Source organism: Triturus cristatus, chromosome 3_2 (assembly GCF_964204655.1).
Source record: "Triturus cristatus chromosome 3_2, aTriCri1.1, whole genome shotgun sequence".
In the NCBI taxonomy this organism is placed as follows: domain Eukaryota; kingdom Metazoa; phylum Chordata; class Amphibia; order Caudata; family Salamandridae; genus Triturus; species Triturus cristatus.
The window spans coordinates 896,590,969-896,617,638 of record NC_140584.1 but is presented as its reverse complement, the minus strand read 5'-3'; the positions used below and the strand labels follow the sequence as shown (position 1 = coordinate 896,617,638).

At 48.2% G+C, this 26,670-nt stretch overlaps 1 protein-coding gene across 1 annotated transcript in view; it reads right to left on the bottom strand.

Annotated features, from left to right (window-relative positions):
- SPATA22 (spermatogenesis associated 22) overlaps positions 1–26,670 on the bottom strand; it is a 1,280,753-nt gene that overhangs the window by 805,798 nt on the left and 448,285 nt on the right. The window contains exon 3 of the mRNA XM_085646915.1: positions 24,728–24,865. Coding sequence (XP_085503041.1) covers positions 24,728–24,865 — 138 coding nt within the window. The remainder of the gene's footprint in view (positions 1–24,727; positions 24,866–26,670) is intronic.

Below are 26,670 nucleotides of genomic sequence, written 5' to 3'. Positions count from 1 at the left end.
AGGAACCAGGTAAAGATGCCCCATTGAGAGCGTTGCCATAGGTGAGGCAGTTGGTGACGAGTGCCTGAGTCTTTCTGGTGTTCTGGGATTCATCTAAAGATTCTTCAGAGCATGCAAGGGCTCTGGAAACAGGAGGTGGCGACTTGTCGTTTCATGCTCAGTTCCCTGCCGAGTATGATGCTTAGGTTGCGTGCATGGTCTGTAGGTGTGGGTGTTGGTCCTAGTTCTGCTAGCCACCAACTGTAGTCCCCTACGGAAGTGTTCTTCCCGAAGGTTACTTCGGTATTTCTGGAGTTGAGTTTGAGGCAGTTCTCTCTCTTCCAGTTGGCTACATTGGTCATGGCATCGCAGAAGGTGGTCCTGACGGTAGAGGGTTCTTCGGTGAGCAAGAGGATAAGTTGAGAGTTTTCCTGCATATGAAAATATGTTGACACTGTGGGATCTGACGATATCTGCGAGGAGGGTCATGTAGGTATTAAACAAGGTGAGGCTGAGGAATGATCCTTGGGGAACGCCGCATATGATGTCCTTGGGTTCAGAGATGAAGGGAGTCAGCAAGACGCTGTGTGTGTGTCCTGTAAGGAAGGAGACGATCCACTTGAGGGCATTTTGCTGTATGCCGATGTTGTAGAGTCTGTTGAAGGTGTAGTGGGAGACAGTGAAGAAACACAGCAGTGAGGTCGATGAGGATCAAGGCCACAGTGTCTCTGTGGTCGAGGAGGGTTCTGATGTTGTCTGTGGTAGTGATCAGCGCGGTCTTGGTGCTGTGGTTGGCATGGAATCCTAATTGGAGGGCGTCAAGTAGGTGGTTTTGTTCCAGGTACTCGGTGAGCTATTGGTTGATGACCTTCTCGAGTACCTTGGCCTGGTGATGAAGCAGGGTGATCAGTTGACAAATTTTTAGTTTGCTGGGGTTGGCGAAGAGTTTCTTTAGGAGGGTCTGCATGTTTCCAACTGCCCGAGAAGACTGATGTGGAGATTGCGTTATTGATGATGCTGGTGAGTTTTGTGCTGAGTGGGTCAATCCCGAGGTTGAAGAGACGGTGGGGGCAAGGGTTGTGGGTGCCCCTGCGTGGATGGATGGCATGATGGCCGTTGCGTTCTGAGTGGTGAGCGGAGAACAGGTGGTGATCATTTGGCTGGTGTGCGCTGGTTAGTTGAGACTGTTGAGGTTGAGAGCAGTGGGTTGAATTCCGAAGTTGTTGTAGATGGTGGCGATCTTGCTGTAGAATTCTTCCGAGAGGGTGCCGCAGAGTTCTTGGTAGGGGTAGTGGTGCTCTCCTTGGCTGCCTTGTTAGAGAGTTTTTGTGTGCTGCATAAATACTTTACACATTGCCTCTAAGTTAAGCCTGGCTACTTTGTGCCAAGCTACCAGAGGGTTATACACAGTTTAATTTTGTGACTTTTGTTCACCGATCCTACACGACGGTGCTTCGTTACTACGTGATCGACTCCTGTGAACTGTTTGACATTACGCTTCGTATGTACTCAGGGTTTGTTCACTGCTGGAACAATACAGCTTGGACTATTCTGAATTATTGTTGCTTTGGTTAACTTTTCATCGCCTACGCTTGTCTACCGGCAATATAACTCGATTCTTGCATATTGGGAATTTTCCACATTGCTACAACTGAACAATCGTGTTCTACTAAGTTCGACAGCTTGATTCGTTGCCCTGAAGAAGCCCATGTTTGGGCGAAACGCGTTGGCTGTGGATATAACAACACCATCACAATAAAGAAGAAAATTGAAAAACTACTTAGCTCTTTGTGTATTACGTTAATTCTGTAATATCACAGTATACCAGCTATTTCATTTTCGCGTTGCCTCTCATACTTTGGGTTTATCTGACGAGGATTGTAGTTGTCACCTGAGTGAGGCTACTATCCAACCCCCTCAATCAATAACCCAATTTCCTATATTGGTGGCAGCGGTGGAATCCAGTACTTGTGTTTGTGCAGTGCCACTGAGTGATGTTTTGCAAAACTAAAATCTCATAGAAATAATCTGACAGGAAGAGGGAGCTATCAGCATCCAGAAGCTCAAAGAAGCTCCAGAAAGGCCTAAGGGCCTGCAAAGAGGCCCGCCGGCTGCTTATTACAGCACAGAAACAGGATGAGGATGCAGAGGAGTAGGAAGTAATAGAGAGGAGGATGAAAACCCTCTGACCATAGTCTCTGGGGACAACTTGCCCACAGGAGTGAGGTCCCTCTCTAGAGTAGGAAGCACTGTATCATTCTACAGCCTTTTCCTCGGGGAGCTGGAGGACAGGAGGGATGTAATCGAGTTTCAGCTGCAGCTGGCCAAGTTGAAACTAGAGGCAGCCAAGATTGATGCTGCTGCAAACAGTGCCTTTGAGGAAAATAAACTATTATTGGCTCATATTGTGATTCTGAAGGAGCTGGAACTGAATGCCAAAAAACACTCACGATCCAGCAGCAATGGTGGTAGTGAAAATCCAGCGTCTAGTGGAGACAGAAGGCTCCACATCCCTAAAGATCTGGTGCTGAATTCTGTTGTGGGGGGTGATATAGACAAGTAGTTTAAGGCATACGAAGTCGCTCTCGAGATGCATAGGGTCCCTGAGGATGATTTGGGGAGCCAGTATCTGGAGGCATATACCCAATGAGGGGAAAGAGTCACTATTGGCCCTAGGGAAGGGTCACAAAATAAAGGAAGCTCTTGTCAGGAAGTATGGCCTTACCCCTGAGAATTATAGGTTGAAGTTTAGGCATAGCCAGAAGTTGTCCCACCATTCTTCGGTGGATTATGTTGATGACCTATGAAAGGCACTAGATGGTTGGGTAAAGGGCAGTGATGTGAGTGATTAAAATGAGCTGTACAATTTGAGTTCAAGAGAGAACATGTTGCGCCCTCGCGCCCACAACACCGTTCCCATTCCATTCTCACTGACTTCCTTGAGACAATAGGCCTAGTGGACGTCTGGCGGTCTCACTTCCCACACGCACTCCAATTCACGTATCATTCCGATACCCATAATAGCCTTTCTAGAATAGATCATGTCTTGTCCTCAGCTGATAATGTAGGAAGCTTTGTGGAAATAACACACTTACCGCGAGGAATATCAGATCACTCCCCCATATCAGCCAAAATTCACGCTGCGACTTTCACACACCGACGCATATTCCCGATTTACCCAGGCTACCTCAAAAATCCTAAAATTTGGAAAGGCTTGCTCACAGCCACGAAACACTATTTTGACGAAAATGTGTCGTTGGTCCCATCGCCCCTTACTCTCTGGGAGGCATACAAAGCCGTCCTACGGGGGCAAGCTATCTCCTTAATTGCAGACTACAAAAGGGAGAAGGCGCACACAGTCTCCACACTTGAACACAAGTTACAACACTCACGACAGCTCTGACATTACCACACATCTACTCCAGCTCAAAAAACAGGAATATAAGGAGTATTTGTGGGAAGATGCTAAAACCCGACTGACAGCCACACGCCACATCATATATGAAGTAGGAGATAAAGCCGGTCGGCTATTGGTGTGGCTAGACAAACGGGAACGCGCGACCCGCTGGATAGCAGAGCTCTGGACTGCGCCGGGAGTGGTAGTAATTGATCCCCAGGTTATAGTGAATAAACTAGCGTGCCACTACCCCGAGGTTTACTCCCCAGCAGTTTTGATAGACCAGGAAGAGGCAGATTTGTTCCTTTAAGACATTCATCTCCCTACGCTGGCGGAAAACAACTCCAAATTATTAGAGTCAGAGCTCACTATCGAGGAATGAACATTAGCAATAGGGAGCATGTAGTCAGGAAAGGCCCTGGGACCAAATGGGATTCCTATTGAACTATTTAAGAAAGGCGCCACTACTCTCACCCCCTACTTATTGGATATGTACAACGCCAGCTTGGACAGGGGTGAGCTGCCTAAAGATCAGGGAACTGCAACCATTGTGGCCATACACAAACCCGGGAAGCCAGCCCAGGACTGTACAGACCCATCTCCCTGATAAACGTAGAAGCCAAGATCTTGGCCAAAGTTTTAGCAAATAGACTTACACCCCACCTCACGACTCTGATTTACCCCGACCAGTCAGGATTCATGCCTGGCAGGAACACAGCCCTGAACTTGAGGAGCCTCCAGAGTGTACTAGGCCGTAAACACACGATACAGGAAGAAGCCGTGTATTGTCCCTCAACGCCCGTATGGCCTTCGATACGGTAGAGTGGCCGTTCCTATGTGCAGTCCTCACACGGTTTGGTTTCGGATCTGTATTCTGCTCGTGGGTAAAACTACTCTATACGAACCCTCTTGTGCATGTAGTGGCGAATGGGCACATCTCTAAGGAATTCTCATTAGGGCGAGGTACAAGACAGGGTGCCTGATGTCGCCGCTGTTTTTCACACTGGTTTTAGAGCCACTCGCGGCATGGATACGACAAGACCCGGCTACTCGCGGACTCCGCTGGACAGAGACTTGCGAAGATCACATATCCCTATATGCTGATGATATCCTCCTATATCTGGCTTCTCCCTACCGTTCCTTACATAATATCCTAAATATCTGCAAGGCCTATGTAAAGCGATCAGATTATACCAATAATTGGAGTAAATCCATACTGGATGTCTTACACGGCCCGCCTCCGAGATTGCCTACAAGCTGAGCGGTGGAAATAGCATTAGAACAGCTCCAAATACTTGGGGATCCATATCAAACCCGACTCGGAGGATTTCATGACACTAAATCTCCTAGAACCCCTAAAAAGATTGTGTAGAGACACCAAACACTGGCAGGCCCTGCCGCTGACACTTTTAGGACGGGCAGCACTCTTCAAAATGATGGCACTCCGCCGCTTTTTATACGCCCTACAGAACACCCCCTTTTTGGTCCCTGCAGCCTATTTCCAGGCCATCGAGTTAGAGGTGACCAAACTTTTATGGAATGTGAAACCGGCCTGAATAGCGATGTCCAAATTATTTTGCTCATGGTATGACAGGGGCATAGCATTACCCAACATACAAATGTACTACTGGGCATCCCAGATGACCGTAATAAACCAGTGGATACACGCACCGCACATCGATCCGGCCTATCATCTAGACAGACTCACACTAGGGGTAGAGGGACTCAACCGAGCATTATATAACACTAACCGACAGAGGGCCTTGATAGGGCCGACTAAACATACAGTTTATCTCTGGCACACGGTCCACAGAAAGCTCGGTAGTAATAAAGAGATCACACAAGCCACACCCCTTTGGGACAGGGCCATGTTGGGTACACTGCGAAATACTAAAGGATTCGCACGGTGGGATGACATAGGAATATCGCGTGTAGGCGATCTCTGGGCCAAGTGAAAGGTAATTCCATTTACACAACTCCAAGACCAATACGAAATGGCACCTACTGAACTGTTCCGCTATCACCAGATTCGGCTCGCACTAGAGGCAGCTATTCCACCTGACACTGTCCTGCGGGAGGCTTCCCCCTTGGAGGACAGACTATTGACTGAACACATGCATAAAAAAGCCCATCCCTCACATATCGTAAGCTTGTCAATAACACCCCGACCGCACACTTTCCCTAAAGGAGAGATGGCTGGAAGAGGTGGGTGACATGGATGAGGCAGACTAGCAGGAGGCACTAGCATCCCCGAGAGAGGTGACAATCTCGTCAAAACTACGCTTAGTTCAACTAAAAGTGCTACTACCGAATCTACTACACCAGGGTGACGTTATATAAAATGGGAAGGTCAGATAATCAGCTCTGCTTACGACAGTGTGGGGCAACAGGTACATTCTACCATACATTGTGGGACTGTCCCGAAATTGTAATTTACTGGGAGGCAGTGATGTCTACTATATCGAATGGGCCCCAGTTCCTCCGGAACCCAGGAGGTGTCTTCTGAATATCTGGGAAGCCACAGATCTTAATAATGCTGCACAAATATGGGCGACACTAGGTATAACCATAGCTAAAAGGAATATTGCAAAACAATAGGGAGCGTGTGCTACCCCCACGATAAGAGATTGGAGTAAAGATATGGATATGGCGATGGTGGCGAAAGAGCAGGATACATACACAGAGGATGTCCCAAGAAGTTGGAACGGGTGTCGGAAAGTGGAATGTCTTTAGAGGTAATATATGTGCATTACCGACCGGCGATCTATCAATGGACAACAGTGACTGAATCATGAACTGTATGTTGATTCCAACTTCATAAAACTCATGCCACAGGGTATAAGGCAGCATATACCGATGTAAAGTGCTACATTGTAATGTAAAGTGATTATTGGTCTCACTGTTTTGTAAATCTGATGACGTTCGTACCAATTCTCAATAAAAATATTTTTTTTTTAAAAGAGAGAACATGTTTAGTAGTTCTTTTCCAGAGCTGTGCCAACAACTAATAGATAGCAAGCTCACTGATCTCAGGGAACTTGCCAAGGAGACAGACCGCTGGCTCAGCACTAGGGTCCACAAAAAGGTTTCTGAGGGGTGGGGTGCAGGAAATCACCACATGGGTGGATAGGTTCCAGCAAAAGGGGAGGGCACAAAAATTAAAACAAGGAGTTCTCAAAATGCCCCCACAATAATTCTCAGGGGAAGGATTCCCAGTCCCAACCTGACCATAAGAAAAGTAATTTTTCTGAGAAGAAATTGACGTTTTCTACCTAAATGTGACAAGTGCTATAGGCACGTCAAGGGGTAACCCACTGTCCTAAGTAACCACATCCCCCACTGGTGGGCAGACACAGGGAATGAAGAGTACAGTGCTTGGAAAGGAAGCTGCTCATGCTAGTTGGGGGGAGGGGAGCAGAGTTTATTCTAGTGTTCCATTACGCATTTTCGGCAGTGGCAAAAGGATTAAGCAAAGATGCTCCCAATTGTTGGAAGATGCCCTGGGCCTCCTCCTGGTGCAACTTCCATTCATGATCCACTAAGCCTTGGCGGATATGTTCACCCGTCCGGGCATTAAAGATCCTGTCCGGTTGCTTACATCCAGAGAAATACCCAGAAGATCCAGCCAGTGACATAGGCTTAGAGCCGGATGGCACAGAACCCAAGAACCTAATCCCATCCTGCTAGATGCTGTACCACATGGCAGTGGTAGGAGAGCTTATCTCCATTTTATGATTGCCAAAATGCCTTCAACACAAAGTGGATCTTCCTTGACTCCAACAGACTGATGTGAAGTTGGGTTTCCGCAGGAGACAAGAGTCCTATGATCTACACCTTTCCCATATAGCCTCTCAAACCTAGCTGTTATGCATCCATCACCACTGCAGATTTTGTGCAGTCTAGTCCAAAACCTGGATGGAATGTGATAGGTTTCCTTGGTGCTGCACACACTAGAACTTCAAATCTCGCTTCAGAGCCCTCATGTGCCATCTGGCATGTTCTGGCAATCAGAATGCAGGAGGTCAACAGTCCCAGTAGCCTCAGGGTCATCCTCATTAAAATCCAGGACACAGGCTAAAACATCATGACCCTATGCTGAATGTCCTGGATTTTTCGCTTTGGGGGAAAGGCACAAAACTAACACTGTATCAGTATGGCTCCGATGAATGTGAGCATCTGTGAAGCAGACAAGAGTGACTTTGGCATGTTGACAGTAAACACTTACAATGTTAGAAGGTTCGCTATCATCTGAAGAGGGTCTATGACTGCCTGGGACAAAGCCAACTTTCAACAGATTGTTCTTAAAGTAGGGGAAGAATAGAACACTCAACCTTTGAAGGTGTGCTGCAACCACTACCATTACCTTTTTGTAACATCTGTGTGGCACTGGTGAGGCCAAATGGGAGCATCCCATGCTGAAAGTGCTCTTTCCCACTGTGAACTGCAGATACTGCCTGTGGGCTTGCAGAACAGGGATGCGGAAATGAGCATCCTGTAGGTCAAATGCTACCATCTAGTCTCTAGGATCTACAGAAGACATATGTTATGTTATGTTATAGGGTATTTCTTAAGCACACGGCTACTTCACAGAGTGTCCCGGCGCTAGCCTGACCCCAAAACAGAGAGCAAACCAGAATAACTGCCACACTATTTTTGAAAAAGCCAGGTCTTCAAACCTCTTCGAAAGTTGAGAGGGTCACGTTCTTGCCGCGGTATAAGAGGGAGGCTATTCCATAATCTAGCTGCGACCACCTGAAAAGAGCGGCCGCCCTTACGAGAAAGGAGGAATTTGGGCACAATTGTTAATTGTTGGAAGGATGAGCGTAATGTTCTGGAAGGTTTATAGCGTTGGCTTTTATTTCTAAGGTATGGGGCTCCGAATTTATTCAGAGACTTAAAAGTTAAGACCAGGGATTTAAAACAGATCCTCTGTCTTACTGGTAGCCAATGCAAGGCGCTCAAATGAGAGGACATATGGTATCTTGGACCCACTGCCAGGACTGCCCTAGCCGCTGCATTTTGAACCACCTGCAAACGGTATAATAGGTAGTTCGGGAGGCCCAGATACAGCACATTTACGTAGTCCAGCCTGGACATGATCAGAGCCTGGACCACCGTTTTTCTGTGCGCAATCGGGAGGAGGGGGAGAAAATTTCTCATCATTTTTAGCAGTCCAAAACATATGCCTGCCGTGGATTGAACCTGGGTCTTCATGGTCATATCCGAATCAATCTTTATTCCTAAATTTTTCACCGTGAGGGCAGGCTTCTCCGGAGGCGAGCGATTTTTTGGCCACCATTTGCGCCATTCCTTTTCCGGGGTGTGTCCAAAAAAGATCATTTCTGATTTGTCCGAATTACAAAGTAACTGGTTTTGGTTAAACCAATTGAACACCTCGGTCAGACAGATGTTGATTATATTTCCATCTAACACCTCCTCCTTACCACATGTGAAAAGCAGTTGCGTATCGTCTGCGTAAGATATAATTTTTGCCCCATATTTTTCGGCCAGAGGACCCAGAGGGGCCATGTATATATTAAAAAGGGTGGGGCTCAACACCGAACCCTGCGGGACCCCTACATTTAAAGATTGAATGGGGCTAGAGAAAGGAGGGGCCCAGATTGCTTGCTGACGATTTTCTAGGAAGTAGGTGAACCATCTGAGGACCGTGCCCCCTATGCTACACTCCCTCAGTCTCTGGAGGAGCCAATCATGGGGCACAGTATCGAAGGCCGCTGATAAATCCAGTAATATCAGCACCGCCTTTCCTCCAGTGTCAAGGGAGTTTTTGATAGTTTCTACAATTTCTAGGAGGGCAGTTTCCGTGCTAATGTTCGCCCTGAATCCCGATTGACTCGGATGGAGTGTCTGATTTCCTTCAATAAAATCTGTCATAATTGTATTCACATACTTCTCCACCACCTTGGAGAAAAACGGTAGGAGAGATATGGGCCGATAGTTACTAACTACCAGTGGATCCGCTGATGGCTTTTTTAAGAGAGGGAGAATTTTCCCATGCTTCCATATTGCGGTAAGCCTACACTCGGACAGAGAAAGATTGAGTATTCTGTTAACAGCAGGGTTTATTGCTTCAGCAATTGTAGCCAATATTTTTGCTGGAACAGGATCAGATGGTGATCCGGATTTTAAGGCTGTCATGATCTTAAGGGAGGTCTCCTTGGGCATAGGTACGAACTCCATTAGAGTGTTCCTACTGGGAAGATTTATAAGAGAGGGACTAAGCACACTGCTAGTCGCATTCTGACCTGGACTCCCAAAAGAGTCTTGAATTTTTTGAAATTTATTGTAAAAGTATTATGCAACATCATTTGTCCAGGTGGCCGTAGGGGAAAAGGGGCTCTTTGAAGCTGGGCTAGCAGTAGCACCATGAATTGCCCTTTCGCAGGAAGGCTTTGAAAGGGCAAAGATCTAAATTAGGATGAAGGCCTCTGCCCATCTTCTGCATTAGGAGGTAGCAACAGTAACACCCAGCCCCTACTTCTGACACAAGAACCCTCTCCCAAGCCACTTTGGCCAAAAGGGCCTACTGCAAAACAGATATTCAGTCCTGTGTCAGGAGCCCTGATGGGGTAGAAAGAAATGGGAGTGCAATTTGTAGCACCCATCTGTCAGAATTAATGTCGTGCCACCCCTGAAGGAAATAGCGGATCCTACCTTCTACAGGGTAGCTGTGTACACATTAAATCGTTTTTAGGTCTCGCGACCTGCGTTGCACTGCGCAGCACTGCTCGCGCAGGCGAGAGTCCTTTTGTCCGGGGTTCAGAAATGGACCCTGGAATCGCACACGCCTGTGCGTGTGCGTTTCCTTTTCAGCTCCCCCATTGGCCTTTGCGAGCGTCTTATTCTAAAAGACTGCACGCAATTGGCCCGAGGCGCGCGCATAGCTCCTCCCATGGCCTATTGGTGTCTATTACGCGCACCAAGCACGTAATAGACACCAATAGGCTGTGGGAGGAGCTATGATCGTGCCCAGACACAGGTGTGACGCACGCGCCACTTGTTTTTCTTTGCAGCAGTGTGTTCTAGTTTAGCTCTGGTGCCAATTAGTTTTTCGTACTTTGCAACCCCCTATGAGAAGTCGATGCCCATATGCCAGCTGTAATCTCTGCAGCAGAGCCTCCTCGGCCATGGTGGAGAACGTGAGCACCGCTCGTGGAGCCCTGGTGAGAAGGGGGGGGGGTAAGCAGGTGGGAGAACCCATACCTAAGGAAGGGTGACTCGGATCCTAGCGGATGGGGCACAGAGCTTTGGGTATAGCAAACAGTTTGAAAGCAGGCAGGCTGGTGAACCTGCAGACGGGGCAGGAGCTCAGCGCCGTGCTTCAAGGAGGGAATGTTCGTTTAGAAGAGGAGATCTGAGTGTTCACCCGAGCACTCCTCCAGCTCCCAAAGAGACGGTACATCGGCGTATCCAAAGTTGGGTCGATGTGACAGGGAGAGAGCACGGGGTTCATCGGGGCAATGTGGCCGGTGACCAGTTTATGCTCCTGGCCCCAGACTGGAGAGGGTTTCAATTATCTCTGAGACTATGGATTTTAGACAGTGTTACTGTGAGGCGGTAAGAACCGTGAGGCAGGTGGTTGTGTAAATGTTAAAGCTTTGCTGGTTGTGAGATGTTTTGTGAAGCGATCACTGCAGCAAGGCGGGGTAATATCAGCAGGCGATAATGACGGGAGGGCAGATGTTGGGCGTGCCATCATGAGAGTAACTGATGTGTGGACAGAAGTCACCATATGGGATGTGTAGGCTACCCGGAAGTACATACTGCATGCGGTTTGACGATGATGCGAGGAGTAAATCTTTGGTTCTTGTGTATGTTGTTTAAATCAACTAAAGGAAGATGAGTCGTATAGTGGAAGATAGATCAGCAGGCTCATGTCGGGTGGGAGTTTAATTGGAGGAAAGAGCTGGATCTCACGAGACCGAAATCGCGGCTTGCTTATCTTTGCACATGCAGGTCCTCCTTGGAAAGTTGCCGCACCTGTGGCAGAACGTGCGCTGTACTAAAGCCTATAACGCTTGTACGCTATGACAAATGTATAGTTACGCCTCTGCACGTTTGCGTTTGTTACGAGCTGCCGATGACCATATATTATATCAATATGACATATACATAATGCTGCGTGGGTAGAATATGGTGTTGTGGTCTTTCCCTAAATCTGGTTACCATCCACTGAACTGTCAGCGTATTCGGATTTTTAGAAACGGGCTGCCCACTATAAATACGGATAACTGCTGTCAACGCACTTGTGACAGCACTGGTATCAACCAAATATAAGAAAACTCTACAATTGAATTTGTTCGTATTCCAATTTGCTTGAGGGCTATTCAACACACCCGCTGTTGGTATTTTATGTTCATTAGCACAGTGCTTCATACCCCCCGCGAGGTTCGGAAGCACACTCGTGGAAAGGTAGCGTGGTCAAACTGCTGCGTATTTTGTTGCTGCGCCTTGTTATTAGAAGCATGAGCTAAAAGTCCCACCATGTAAAACGCTGCTGCAGAAAATGCCAGGCGCAGCTAAAGGCGTCTCACCTGCCAGCTAGTGACATCTCAGCAGCTCAAAGATTCGCGCATATTTGATGTAATGGCTACTTTTTTTCTTTGTTTGCTACTGTAAAGAATAAGTAAAACACAAGCAGTTTAAAAAAAAATGGTGATTAATAAGTTTATTAAATTGTAATGAGGGTAGTCATAACAAAGTTTAATAATACCTTCGAGCTGCAAAGACGTGCCAGGCACAGTTTAAACCACAGGAGAGCAAACATGGGCAAAAGGCAAGAAAGGCCGGAGACGAGAGGTATTTATCATCCATGTTGTGGTGCAAGTGAAGACAGCGTTGCCAGGACACAACCTACAATATACCAGCTGTGAGTTTTTGTAATGGAAACTGTGAGTCATAAAGTCTATTTGCGGACAATGTATGTGTTGGCGACGGAGGGAAGTGCTGAGACAAGCCTGGCTCTGGCCGTGGCGCTGGGGCCGAGATCGGCCAGCTGTTTCCGGGGGGCCGAGGAATGCCTGTAGGTCCAAGTTGGGCTTTGGGCAACAATGTGGTTTCAAGTAACATGTAGAGTGAAGGGGCTATGAGAGTGATGGACACAAGCTGCATTGTGGTGACGCTCTGAACAGGGCCTTTTTCAGCTTCCCTAATGCTTTTGTTACCTTATGTTGTGGATCTTATGATGAAGCATAGCAAATACTCTCTTCGGGCATCTTGATGCTACAGAGCAAAATAACTTACACAACACACCGTGTCAGTCCTCATACAGCTTACGCATCTTAAACAGCTCAAAGTACCCTGGCCTTGGACAGTTCCCTGAATTTGCCCCATCCCTCGTGGCTCTTGGCTGTTCTGGCAACTTATTCTATAGGTAGCAGAGAGAGGAATCATACAGGTAGTATCTGTAGGTAAATACAAATGCCTTTTATTCTTTCTTTAAAATACATCTTTATTGAGTTTCATGACCGGTCCAGGCAGCAGTATTCAGTTGCAACTTTGAACATGGCATACCATAATTTCAACAGTGCCCCTCCTCCTCCCCAAGCTCCACCGTGACACAATAGCACACATGTGACACAGAAAAACAGTATTCTTCAGCAGAGGTCTTTTCTGTCCCAGTCATCGAATTGAGAGGTGTTGTGGTTGGACTCGTGCCCTCCACTTTCCCAAAGAACACACCCATTCTCTACAGTATATATCGTGTTGGGAACCCAGTTACTCTGGTGACTCCTCTTACTCGGTATCCACCTCCCATGAAATGATTCAATCGGTGCGGCCGTGACCCTCAACACTAGCGGGGCGTGGGAGGGGGGTGCGACACACCCAGTCGGGGGCAAAGAGATACATTTTTAAAATGTATTACCCGCCTTTTGCTCCGCGTTTTCTTCTTTTTATATTTATTTATCGCAATTACGCTGGCTGTGAGCGCACTCTGACATCTCTAACAGATAGATAACGTTTTTTCCCTTCCGCTTTGGGGAAGTGGTGGCAGCTGTAAAATGATCACGTGTCTCCCTTGTCGGTTCTCACGATAGCACCTATCGTTCACTTCAGTCTGTTTACCAGGAAAGGCGCAGTTATGGAGTGCCAGGCTGGAGAGAGGCCAGGATGTGTGATAACACACACTGTTCAAAGTCCGCTTTCTGTGTTTTTCTGACACACAGATTACTTCACATAATGCTGACTGACATCTCGGTTCCCTTAACTTACACCTGCTCTCACACCAAGCTACGCTGGACAAAAAAGCCAGACTGTTGGTGTGCACTGTAGCTCGTCGTTTCTTTTATTACAAGCACAATTTCCCTTTTTTTCTGATGGACACTGCTTCTGTATCCCAAGGGCCGTGTACATCCCGATGTGCTGCAAAAAGAAGTTTGCATCCAAAACGGAATCCCGGCTGTGGTGCAAATTGTGCACTAAGGGTTTCTACTTGTCGAGTTTGGAATTGACTGTTTCTCGCAGCCTCGCAGACGGAAACATGAATGTATGTGTGTGTGTTTGGTGTGTGCGTGCCTGGGCGTGTGTGCGGATCTGTGTATGTGTGCATGCCTATGTGTGTTTGCCTGTGTATGTGAATGCATCTGTGTGTGCGCATCTGTGTATGTGTGCGTACCTATGTGTGTGTGCCTGTGCATGTGTGCCCATCTGTGTGTGCCTCAGTGTGTGTGTGCCTGGGCGTGTGTGCGCATCTGTGTGTGTTTGCCTGTGTATGTGAAAGCATCTGTGTCTGGGGATGTGTGCGTGCCTATGTGTGTGCTGGTACATGTGTGCGCATCTGTGTGTGTGTGCGCGTGCGTACCTGGGCCTGTGTGTGCATGCCTGGGTGTGTGTGCGCATCTGTGTGTGTGTGCCTGCCTGGGCGTGTGTGTGCATCTGTGTTTGTGTGCATGCCTGTGTGTGTGTATGCCTGTGTATGTTTGCCTGTGTATGTGAAAGCATCTGTGTGTGTGTTTGCCTGTGTATGTTGAAGCATGTGTGTGTGCATGCCTCTGTTTATGTGTCTGTGTGCGTGCATGTCCAGGGCAATGCAATCCTTCACTTCTGTTAAGATTAACATAACAAGCATTTGCAATGCAATAGGTCTCGCATTATTAAAGTTTGAACTATTGGTGTTGCAATATTTGGCAATGCCAATAGCTTAAACTTTAATAATGCGAGACCTATGGCATTGCAAATGCTTGTTGAACTTGTGGTTGCTGGAGGGGAAGTGTATTGTCTCTCATGTCTTAGGTGTTGCCTCTAGGAGCCTCCCTTTGAATCACTGTAGGGCCGAATCTACTTTCTCATCACAGATGCGAGGCCACCAAATAGATATCCATCAGGGATGCCTGTAGATCCTCTGAGAAAAAGCCTGTAAACCTCATCTAAGAGTAGTGTGGAAGCGTCACACTTATGCCAATTGCCCAACCCAAGCAATCAGTCACATTCAGGCAAGACCAGATAAAAATAATTGCTGTGTCCTAGGCATCTTTAAGAGTTTGGGCTATATATGCCTGTAGGTGTCATCTAGGATCACCGGTAAGATCTGACCGGCCATGGGGCAGATGTACGACCGTTTTTTGTGGTCGCAAACAGGAATTTGGCCTATTTTAGACCACAAAATTGAGTCTGACCCAGGCACAACCCATATTTTGTGAGTCGGTAACCTATTACCGACTCGCAAAATGTGGTTTGGGACTCGCTATTAGGAAGGGGCATGCAATGTATGATTGTTTTGCGACCACATTTGCGCCGCAAACAACTTGCAGTTTCCACCTACTTCAAGTAGGTGGTGGACCACTCGCAAACGGTAAGGTATCCCCAGGGGACCCCTTCTCCTTTGTGAGTGTGTGCTAAAATATTTTTTAAGAGCAGGCAGTGATCCCAGAGACCACTGCCTGCCCTTAATCAAGCATTGGCATAGCCAATGGGTCTTGCCTTTGGGACCATATAAGTGTTTAGTTATCCAGCACAATATCCATGGTGCAACAAAATCAAGTGTTGCATGGTTAAACACTTATAAGGTCCCAAAGGCGAGACCTATTGGCTATGCCAATGCTTGTTTATTATGCACAGGCAGAACACGGGCACCGCCCAGTCATATTCTGATGCTGCCAGAAACGTTACAGCCCCCGTCACGATTTGGAAACGTGTTTTCCAAGCCCTGAGGGTAACTGTGTCCAACAGGCCGCTCTGCTGCTCGACACCCATCCATGGAGTGTAACAGCTGTGGGGCCTGCCGGAGGCACTTGGAGCAGCGTGCTGGGCTTCCGACAGCTGTTCCTACTGCCGTGGGTGGTGAACAACGCCTCGGATGCCAGCCGCACCACGGGAGAGGTGCCTAGACACCAGTCAATGAAAGAAGCGGCCGCCGCCAAGGCGCTGCGCTTCTCTAGGGAATCTCTCCGCGCGGTGACAGCGCCGTGACGCCGCACCACTGGCAGCTGCGCGCTACACACATGCCAGATATCAACGGAACTTACAGAATCTGCCTCCTGTCAGAGAAGGCGTGGTATCATTTGCAACCGCCGACCTCATATCCGTGGTGATAGTTTACCGACGGTCGGCTTAAGACGTGCGTCATGACGCTTAACGACAGGACGACTACATGTGCCTTCAGTGGTATACCACACACGATTTACTGAGGGGAGAAAATACATTTTTTAACAACATACATTTTTATAGTGAGCTGTTTCTCTGCATTATCAAAATATTCACAGGGCGTGCTCTCCAATAAACTGACCCCGCAAGTGGAAAATGCCTGCTGGTTTTAGGAAAGCAGGCTGTAGTGGTCTAGTTGTTGGCCGCCCCGATTGAGTAGAGACCCCAACCCGAAACCTCACATCTACTTTGTATCACCTTCTGGCCAGGCGTGGCCAGAAGGCTTTAAATAAAGGGACTGGAGTCGCTCGGGACTTCCGGTCCAGACCAGTGATTCGAGTGTCTGTGTCAATCATTACGATGGCCCTATTTACCCATTAACCTATGTGCATGTGAACCCCCCCCCGGTCCAGGGCCCAACACTGGCGACGAGGGTGTAGGCTTTCGAAACCCCTCACCTCTGCTGCGTGAGGTCCGCACTGTCGGCGGATAGGCGTGCGAGGTGTCGCCCGCGGGCGGTTCGAGGTGAGCTCCGGTATCGCTCCCTGCACCGCGGCAACGAATCCGTCAACGACGCTCCAGCTCGCGCTTCTCCTGGGCCCCGCGCGGTGTCTGGACGCATATCGAGGCCTGCGCTCCTCGTGGAGGTGCGCGCATGCGCAGCAGTGAGCTTCGCCTGCCTGGAGCGGAAGGCGCGCCCAAGGCAGCGGCAGCACACGAGAAACCCCAGCGGTGCTTGTCAATCAGTCAAGTACTGGCAAAGCACACGCCCACGAGCTACAAAGACACCAACAGGGAACAAGCATTGGCAAAAGAAAGTAAATAGAGAGAAAAGAGGGTCACCGGACTGCCTTCAAGCACTGGAAAAGGGAAACACTGCCATGCCTACACACACTGGCAAAAGGGCCACAGGAATGCACACCACAGTCCACAGGGGAGGACACCAATGAGCACTACGCACGAGCAACACCCAGCATATCAAAGAAACAAGAGGTGGCAGAGTGAGGTGCTGCAGGAAGACTAGAGTATTGTGGAAAAGAAAAAAAAAGGGGACAGCAAAGGGGATACGTCACAACAAAGTCACAGGCAGTAGTAGGCACAGTCAAGCCAGAAAAGGGTGCCACGAAGCACAACCATGACAGACCAAGCAGGGGCAGCAGCGGCCCCACTGCAAGCAGCAGCGGCAGCTCCAGCAATGCCGGTGCATTCCCAGGTGAGCACGCTACCACCGTTCAGCAAACTAATTGATCCCGCCACTGCATCACCAAGGTGGAACGTGTGGGTTGGCCGGCTGGACAATTACTTCACCGCCACCAGAGAAACAGATGGCGCCGTCAAGAGGTCGTTGCTGCTACACTTCGCAGGGGAGCTTTTCAAGCACCTACCGAACACGGGGGCCCCCACAGATTACGACGCAGTAGTGAGGGCACTCAATGCCCATTTTGACCCGCAACTAAACCCCGATTATGAACGTTTTAAATTGCGCCAGGCCCGTCAAAGAGAAGGGGAGTCAATGGATACGTTCCACACACGCTTGAGAGAGTTAGCCAGCACGTGCACGGAGGATGATCCAGTCAAGGAAGTGCACACGCAGCTCATCCAAGGGTGCCGAAACAAAACGCTGAGGACGCTCATCCTCCGACAACCCAGAATCTCGTTGGAAGACATGCTCGTCCTTGCATGGCCACATGACCTGTCCGAGGTCCTGTCCACTGCGATGGAAGCGGTGCTCATGCCCACAGCGAGTTCAGCAGTGGCCATCAAGACGGAAAGGGTGGATGCAGCATACACCCCAGGGTGCGGCAGCAGAGGGCGGTGGCCCACAAGGATATTGCAGTGCAGTGCGGATATTGCGGCAAAGAAGAGCACGCCCCAAACGAGTGCCCGGCCCGAGGGAAGACTTGCTTGAAGTGCGGGATTCCAAACCATTTCTCCAGTGTATACCGAGGGGGCATTCAGAGCAGAGGGAGTGCCGGACGACGACCACCGACGAAAGCAGTGAGACACCTCTCGATTGAAGAACCTGACATGGCACGAACGCTGAAGGTGTCCCCGCAGCACAGAGGATACCTCGAAGACCCGTCCACTGATGAGGAAGAGGAGTGCCTCCTCATATCATTCGTAAGTGACCTAAAACGGAGGCGACGTCCTCAACCAACGTGTGCAATCGAGATCGCAGGGTCCCCCGTCACTGCCCTAATTGACACCGGAGCCTCGGTCAATGTGATGGAAAGCCAACATTATAAGAGACTAAACCCAAGACTCCAGCTCACGCCGTCCAAGGTAAAAATCCTGACGTATGGAAGTCAGACACCCCTGCCGCTAAAAGGGAAAATGACGGTGCAAGTGAAGTCAGAAAGTCATGAAGTAACAACTACGTTCCACGTGGTTGACAGAGAGGCAGACATCCTCGTGGGGAGTCACACCGCGGAAGACCTAAGCCTGGTGATGTTCGCAAATGCGGTAAGAGTACTTCAGACAGAAGACATCCTGGAACTGTTTCCACAGTTGTTCAAAGGGCTATGGAGCATGAAACAACCTCCGGTGCGACTGCACATTGATACGTCGGTGAAACCCGTGGCCTTAAGGCACAGACGCATCCCATTCCATCTACGGCCATTGGTGGAGCAAGAGTTAATCAAACTTGAACAACAAGGGGTGATACAGAAAGTTACTGGACCCACCCCCTGGGTGTCACCCATGGTAATCGCTGAGAAGCCGAAACAGCCCGGACAAATTAGGCTCTGTATAGACATTTGCATGCCTAACCAGGCAATACGACGGGAGAGGCATTTGACACCAACCGTAGACGACATCCTTGCGGATCTCAATGGGTCCCGGTGGTTTTCTAAATTAGACCTCAACGCAGGATACCACCTATTGAGGTTGGCCGAGGAAAGCAGGTACATAACTACCTTCTCGACACACCTGGACCTCAGATGGTACAAGAGACTAAATTTCGGAATATCCTTGGCTGCCGAAATATTCCAAAACGCAGTCCGGGAAGTCTTGTCAGGGCTTCAAGGGGTATTAGTGATGACATCTTAATTCATTCAGCAACTTTGGAAGACCATCACCGGCGGCTCAGAGCCACGCTCCATCGCCTTGCGGAACACGGAGTGACTCTACACAAAGAGAAGTGCCAGTTCTTCAAAAAGACTATCGAATTCTTTGGGTATGTTTTCAGCCAAGAGGGTGTTAAAGTAGACCCCCGGAAGTCGCAAGCAATTCAGCTAGCTCCAGCCCCCACAACAGCGTCCGAAGTTCGAAGCTTTCTAGGTATGGCAACATACTGTGGGAGATTCATACCCAACCTTGCAACAGTCGCAGAACCATTGCGAAACCTAAACAAGAAAGACAGCGTGTGGAAGTGGGGCCCGGAAGAACAGGAAGCCTTCAGCAAGGTAAAATCCACATTACTAGAAAAAACGACTATGGCATATTTCGACACAAAGCGACCAACTGAACTAATCGTGGACGCCAACCCCGTAGGCCTTGGAGCGCTGCTGTCCCAAGAAACAAATCCAGGAACATGGGTCCCCCTAGCGGTCGCCAGTAAATCCCTGACGGCAACGGAGACAAGATACTCCCAAATTGAACGAGAGGCACTGGCCATCAAGTGGGCCTGCAACCATTTTCACCTATATCTGAGCGGACATCCGTTCCGCGTGGTAACGGACCGCGAGCCCCTTGTCCCGCTATTCAGAGGAACGGCACCCCATCCACCACTGCGGATCGAACGGTGGGCGATCCCAATCCAGCATTACCAATTTGATCTGGTATACAGGCCTGGGGCCAAAAATCCAGTGGATTTCTTGTCACGCCACCCAGCCGCTACCGAAGAAGAAACTCACGGCCAAGAGCAACTGACGGTGGAGTTTGTCTGCATGATCACCCAGTGGGCATGCCCAAAGGCCCTAACTCTATCAGAGATTGAATCACATACCTAGTCCGACAAGGTTCTGAAGAAGGTGCTGGAAGCGATACAAAAAGGTTCGTGGGCTGGGTTTCTCCAGGACGTCAGTGGATGGACCGAAATGGACCGAGCTCGCCTCGGGGAGGTGTGGCGAGTCCATGAGGAGCTGAGCGCTGCGGCTAGCGGGGTGGTGATAAGAGGCTCACGCATTGTCATGCCCCTAACCCTCCAGGACCAAGTGACTGTCCTAGCCCATGAGGGTCATCAAGGCACCAGACGGATGAAAGCCAGGTTGAGGGAGAAGATCTGGTTCCCAAATCTGGAAGAAGCCGTAGAAGATTTTGTACGCAGGTGCCGGGTTTGTCAGCTGACAGGGTGCTTGGAAGCTCCAGTGATCATAGAAGAGCCGGCTCCGTCACTCTGGTCATGGATCAGTCTCGACTTCGGGAGTTTCCCCGATGGGCGAGTGACAGCCGTTCTGATAGACGGGTACACGAAATATCCAGTGGTGGAAGTACTACCGTCAACCGTGTTCGAACACCTACTACCAATGCTGGACAAGACGTTTGCACTCTTCGGACTACCGCATGTGGTCAAAACAGACAATGGACCCCCATTCCAAGAGCACAAGTTCAGGGCTTCACTGGCGCGCCTAGGCGTCAAACATCACCGCATCACGCCGCAGTGGCCACAAGCAAACGGAGAGGCCGAAAGGTTCATGCGGACACTGAACAAAGTGTTACGGATATCTGTGGCTGAACAGTCCGACCCGGAAGTCGCGCTTCAAAGATTACTGCGGGAATATCGGAGCACTCCACACTGCACCACTCAAAGGTCTCCGTGGTCACTGATGCTAGCTGGGCAACGGCGGGACAACATCCCCGTAGCAGATAACTGGGAGCCTGAACCCTATGATCCCGCGGGCACACAGGCAAGGAGACTAGCCAACAATGAAAGAGCGAGCAGGAGGAGACGATCAAAGGTTCGGCCGATGCCACCAGGCTGCGTCGTTCTTGTGAGAAATCGTCGTAGCGGAGGGAAATTCCGCACACCTTATGAACCAGGACTGTGGCTAGTCAAGGGCGTGAAGGGCACGGCAGTAACAGCTGAAAGAGATGGGGAAGTCATCACTCGAAACATTTCGTGGTTCAAGAGGGTGCCTGACTCAAGAGTAGAGAGACCAATGGTCGAGGAAGTCCCCTGCAGGGACAATGGTCAGCTAGGCGGAAGCCATAGCGCGACAAGCAGCCCGAGCATGAGCGTAGCGGGTCAGGAGAGTCCCAGGGATCTTAGACCAGAGGAAAGGTCACCCGTAGAAGAACCAGCAAACCCAAGAGATGACAACCAACGACATCGGTATAATCTGAGACCCCATCCGAAGCCCAATCAAAGGCTCACTGACTATGTGTGTTAATTTCATTTTGTTTATTCAGACTGATTTGGGATGGGATGTAGCGGTCTAGTTGTTGGCCGCCCCGATTGAGTAGAGACCCCAACCCGGAGCCTCACATCTACTTTGTATCACCTCCTGGCCAGACGTGGCCAGAAGGCTTCAAATAAAGGGACCGGAGTCGCTCGGGACTTCCGGTCCAGACCAGTGATTCGAGTGTCTGTGTCAATCATTACGACGTCCCTATTTACCCATTAACCTATGTGCACGTGAACCCCCCCTCTGGTCCAGGGCCCAACACAGGCCACAGTCACACCCAGAGTTGGGACATACAGAACAGATGAAGCGACCGATATATAATCTAGCCCCAAGAATAAATGTCGGGGACGGATAGGCACTGGACGACTTGAGTCTGAAAAGGAGAGCACAGCATCACAGGTAGGAAGGCTCGGTGAGTTATGTCGCTGCTGTTGAGAAGAGCACAGCGTCTGCAGGTCCACTTCCTTGTTTCATCAATTATGTGGCAGATGAAATGAGTACCACTGAACAAATTATGATAGAGTCACTGGAAGACTGGTGTCTGAAAAGGTGATCACAGCGTCACAGAATGGTAGGATAGCTCGATAGGATAAGTCCCTGGGGTGAATATGCGCACAGCGCCTGCAGGTTCATTCTTTGTTTCATCCATATGTGGTAGACGATTTGATTACCACTGAATAGAAGAGTTATGTGAATAACCCTCTTATGTAGAGTGCATTGAATCAGCGCACCAGTGACAGTACTTGCTGTCTAATCACACATTAAGATCACTGTGGAAATGAACCTTTTAAAATGAGAATTCCAATAAATTGGTAAAAAGGGTCCTAATGGAGAGAAGAACTTCAAACCCAAAGGCTAGATATGGTGCAATGCTGATGGCATCTGATGGCGTCCCTGGTTGCCAGAAAACACACAAGACTCCTTTCATGCCACTTTAGTAAGGAGTGAATTCTAGTTTGTGTTTTTAGCAAAACCTCGCTTTTCCTACGAATTTCCAGCAAAACATCAAGATTAAGTTAAAACAAGCGCCCGTGCCTCGTGCTGAAAGTAAACAAACAAAAAAACAGGTTTTACGAGGAGAGGAGGAGGCAGCAGGGGGACGGGAGAGAGGAGGGGGCCTGCAATTTGCGACCCCATTGGAAATCGCAAACAGTGTCTGAGAAACTGTTGTACATTCACTTTTGCGAGTCGCAAATTGCGAGTTGCAATTCGACACAATTTGCGACTCACAAAAGTGAATGGTCGTACATCTGACCCATGTCCCATAGTGCATGGATGAAGCGATCAAGGAGATAGCATTTGCTGAATGTAGGACGAAGAGAGCAGAAGACAACGTACATTTGTCAAACTCCCCCATATGTTTGGATTTGTGGTCAGGGGGAGTCGTATGGCAGGAATTAGAGTTGACTTTACAGGTGGGTGGCTGAAACACCAAGCTCCCTGCTGTTGAATGCAACATGAGAAATTCAGGGTCACCTGGAGCTGGTATGTGGCAACGAGCAACCTGTCTGTTGACTGGAGCGCTAGAACATAGGATTGCCCAAGTGCCCAAGAAAATATCTGTAAGGGCCTTATTAAAGGCCAAGAGTGGTTCGTTAGGCATCGGGCCGGACTGAGGCACCTCCGTAAGAATGCTAGTACCTTCCGTAGTCAGAACCTGCAGGTTAACGACCTCTGCAGCCCTTCTGATCACTACTGCCAAAGATTCACTCTCCTCCATGGCGGGACGAGAGGGACAGAATAATCCAGTAACTGGTGAACCGTCCAGACTAGTGGCATCCAGTAGGTCTTTGTACTGTCCTCATCATATTGTGGACAAATTCATCCCTATGGTCTATGAAATTCTGGCTTGTGTCTGAATCGGAGCCAAAAGTTTGATGTAATGTTTGTACAGTAAAGGCAATGTGTCAGGGTGGGAAACTTTGTCAAAAGGGTGTGCCCAATGTACTTGGAGCATGGCCTCCGCCAATGTCAGGAAAGATCTAGCTCAGAGTCAGAAACCACTTTAAGTTGTGGATCTGGTGTCGGTGCTAGTGTTAATGTCCAAGGAACTGGTACAGTGTGTGGCTTCGGGACTAATGTTGGGCCGAAGCTAATACAGAACTTGAGGCAAATTTGAGAGGACCTGATGACGACAATGAGGATGAACCTGCTTATGGGAGTCCGACAGGGGACCTCTGCGGATCCTTGGAACACAGCGATGTGGGAGCATGCTTAAAATGCACTGCATAACCTCCATAAACGCAGGCAGACTGGGAAAGTTTGGGTGCATCGAGACCAGACTCGGAATCAGCTCCTCAGAAGTGCAGGAGCTAGACAAGATGTCATATTAATGCCCTCGCACCTTCTCTGAAGACAGAGATATGGGAGAGGGGTCAGTTCTCGCTTGGACTATATGTTAGTTCTCTTTGATTTACACGAAGACTTCAGCAATGACAAAGATCTGCCAAGGGAACTGGACCTTCCTCTCAGCTTCAAGCAGTCAGAGCACTGTGCCTTGCTTTGTTTTGCAATGTAGAGCTTCACTTTGGAATCCCATAAAGCCTTTGGGATAATTGCAGCGGAGCCTTCTCAGGTTCTGCAGTTATGTTTCTGACCCCAAGCACCAGAGGCATACCTGGTGTAGGGATCTGTCACAGGCACTTGATCTGCAACAGTCCCTACAATGTGTAAACCCGGTTGTTAGAGATGGGGACATTTCCCTTGCACACTTTGCAAAACATTTGAGTATAAATAGAAAAGCATTAGAGTGCCGGATCCATGTCTGCAGGCACAAAAAGAAGGGACTTGGCAGCGTGCATGGGTGGAACTTATATACATCTCCAATTGTCATTTTCAGACCATTACTAACTAGGTGCAGAGCTGCACCTACACCTTCTGGTGCGTAGGACTACTCCTTTACAGTTTATCTGGATCCAGTATGACATCTGGGGAATATTCACAAGGTGAGGAATCTGCCAGTAGAAGTATCAATCAAAACTGGTATTTCAGTAGGCCAGACAGGGCACGGATTGCACCTCGTCTCAAGTTGCAAAAGTGTCCTTCAGTCGATAAGGTAACCCAAAGCCTGACAAAAGGCTAGAATCGGGGTGAACAGAGCTCAGCTGGGGGTTGGGGAGATTTGCAGGGTATGGAATGTGTGTAATTTGTTTCTTGCAATTTCCAGAATTAAAGCAAATTAGATGGTACACATACCCACGCCTTCAAAGAGAATTGCCTTTGGTAATGAACCTAGGAATATATACATACTCCATACGTCACAGACTTTTGAAGCCACATGGTAGAGGACCAAAAAAATTCAAATCCTCCCATCAAAAACTACAATTAAAAAACTAATTGTGGAGTTTAGGTTAAATCTGTACAAAAACAAGCATTTAAATAGTTTTTGTTCATGAACACTCACCTTCTGACAAAGGAGAAAAATCAAAATGATCATAGAAATTGTCCATACTTTTGGTACTTGGCTCATTTTTCTGTGGATTTGAAGTTAGCGGCTGCCTATTTCTCTTTTTCTGGTTGAACAGTGGCACAGGTAAATAACCTAAAAAAATTACAGAACAAGATCATCAGCATGATAAGACTGAAAGTAGATGTTTTAGTGTATCATAATAATTTGTGCCACTTTGTGGATCCTAGCACCATCAACCTACTTTTCTTAAATTTGAAGAAATCCGGTAACGCCTTGCTCAAGCACGGTACTATAATGCTGGTGCCACTTCCTGGCTGTGGTTAGAAGCAATGTGATTGAGGTAGTCTCACACTAAATAATTCAATATACTATAGGCTTCCTGTGCCATTTCTGAGACAAGGATGAACTAATGATGCCGAAAAGCTATCAAAATATCATAAAATGTAAATGTTCCTAACCACTTCAAGTAACAGTTATAATTCTGCTAACTAAACAGAGAAGAAGCTTATGCTGTCTCAGGGTTACGATTTTACTTGATTAAACATCAAATCAGAAATCCTAGGAAAACCAGTTCCAAGAACTAAAACCATGTTACACTAAAAAGACACTGGAGCCCACTCACAAACTGCATTATGTCGTACATTTAAAGTGCTACTAAAGTACTACAATATGCTATTAACAAATCTACGAGTGTAAATTTCCACCACTCTCATCTTTTCTTTGAAAAGATCCTCATTTATGTAAACTTACTACTAAGTACTAAATGTGGGAGGGACTGGGGAGTGGTTGGAGAAAGGGGCATACTCACCACTAAATGGGAGAGGTTTTTGGGAGGAGATTAAGGAGACACATTCACCCACCCACAAAAGAGTAAGGGGCACATGTATCAAACCTCTCAATTGCGATTACCAAATAGCGATTTTTAAGGAATCGCTATTGGGTAATCGCAAATGCTTGTAGGAATTGCAAAATAAATTGCGATTCCTTAATATTAGCTAGTAGCGATTTGGAACTTGCGAATCTGAGAATCGCTATTAGCTAATGTGACTTCATGCGCACTTATGAGGGTGTCACCACTCATCCCCCCTGTGCAGCCCAGCCCCGCCGCTTAAAACTGCCCCAGCACAGAAAAATAAAACAATAATAGCATTATGTTATTATCATTTTATTTTTCCTTTTTTGCCGTGCGGGAAGGCAGTGGGGCAACCCTTAGTGGAGGAGCCACCCCTGCCAGAACGTAGTGTTTGCAATGTCCAGCTTAGTATTACAATGGACCGTACTTGTGACTGGCTATGTTGGAAAATAGACACACCCTGGCTGAAGAGGGGTGAAACCCCGAAACCGGTCCTAGGATGCTTGTTTCCAGTTCAGGGAGGACCTGGCCTGGCAGTTCGGCGCTGGACTGTTCCCATGGGGCATAGGGTCAAGACTGATTTGCACATGGCTGGGTCCAAACTGGAATGGCATGGTGAGCAAAAAAACGATGCATTTAGGTCCAGATCTCTGTACTGGGGTGAATGTATGACATTGTTCTGCATTCTTTCCATCAACAGTTCTTTTTGCATGTTGGAAAATAGACACATCTTGCTATATTATGTCAATAGCAGAAGATGCTATATTGCTCAGCGAATACATTATGGATGATAATGTGGTCATTCCATTGTCAATCACTGCCAAAGCCTTTTCTAAGTTAACCCTGTCGATCTCGCTGTCTTCCAACAGCTTCCTGTTGAAAAAAATATTTACACAGCTCGTTCTATATTTCATACAAGAAGCGCTTTTAACTTGGGTTCCGGGGACCTAATAGAAAATCCCTGAGATTCATATCATCAGAAAGAAGGGACAAGTGTTGTTTCACCTGAGACTGTGTTGAGGGTTTTAGCTAATGAAGGCTTAACTTCACAACACTGTAAGATGTCACCACCCGAGTGTGCATA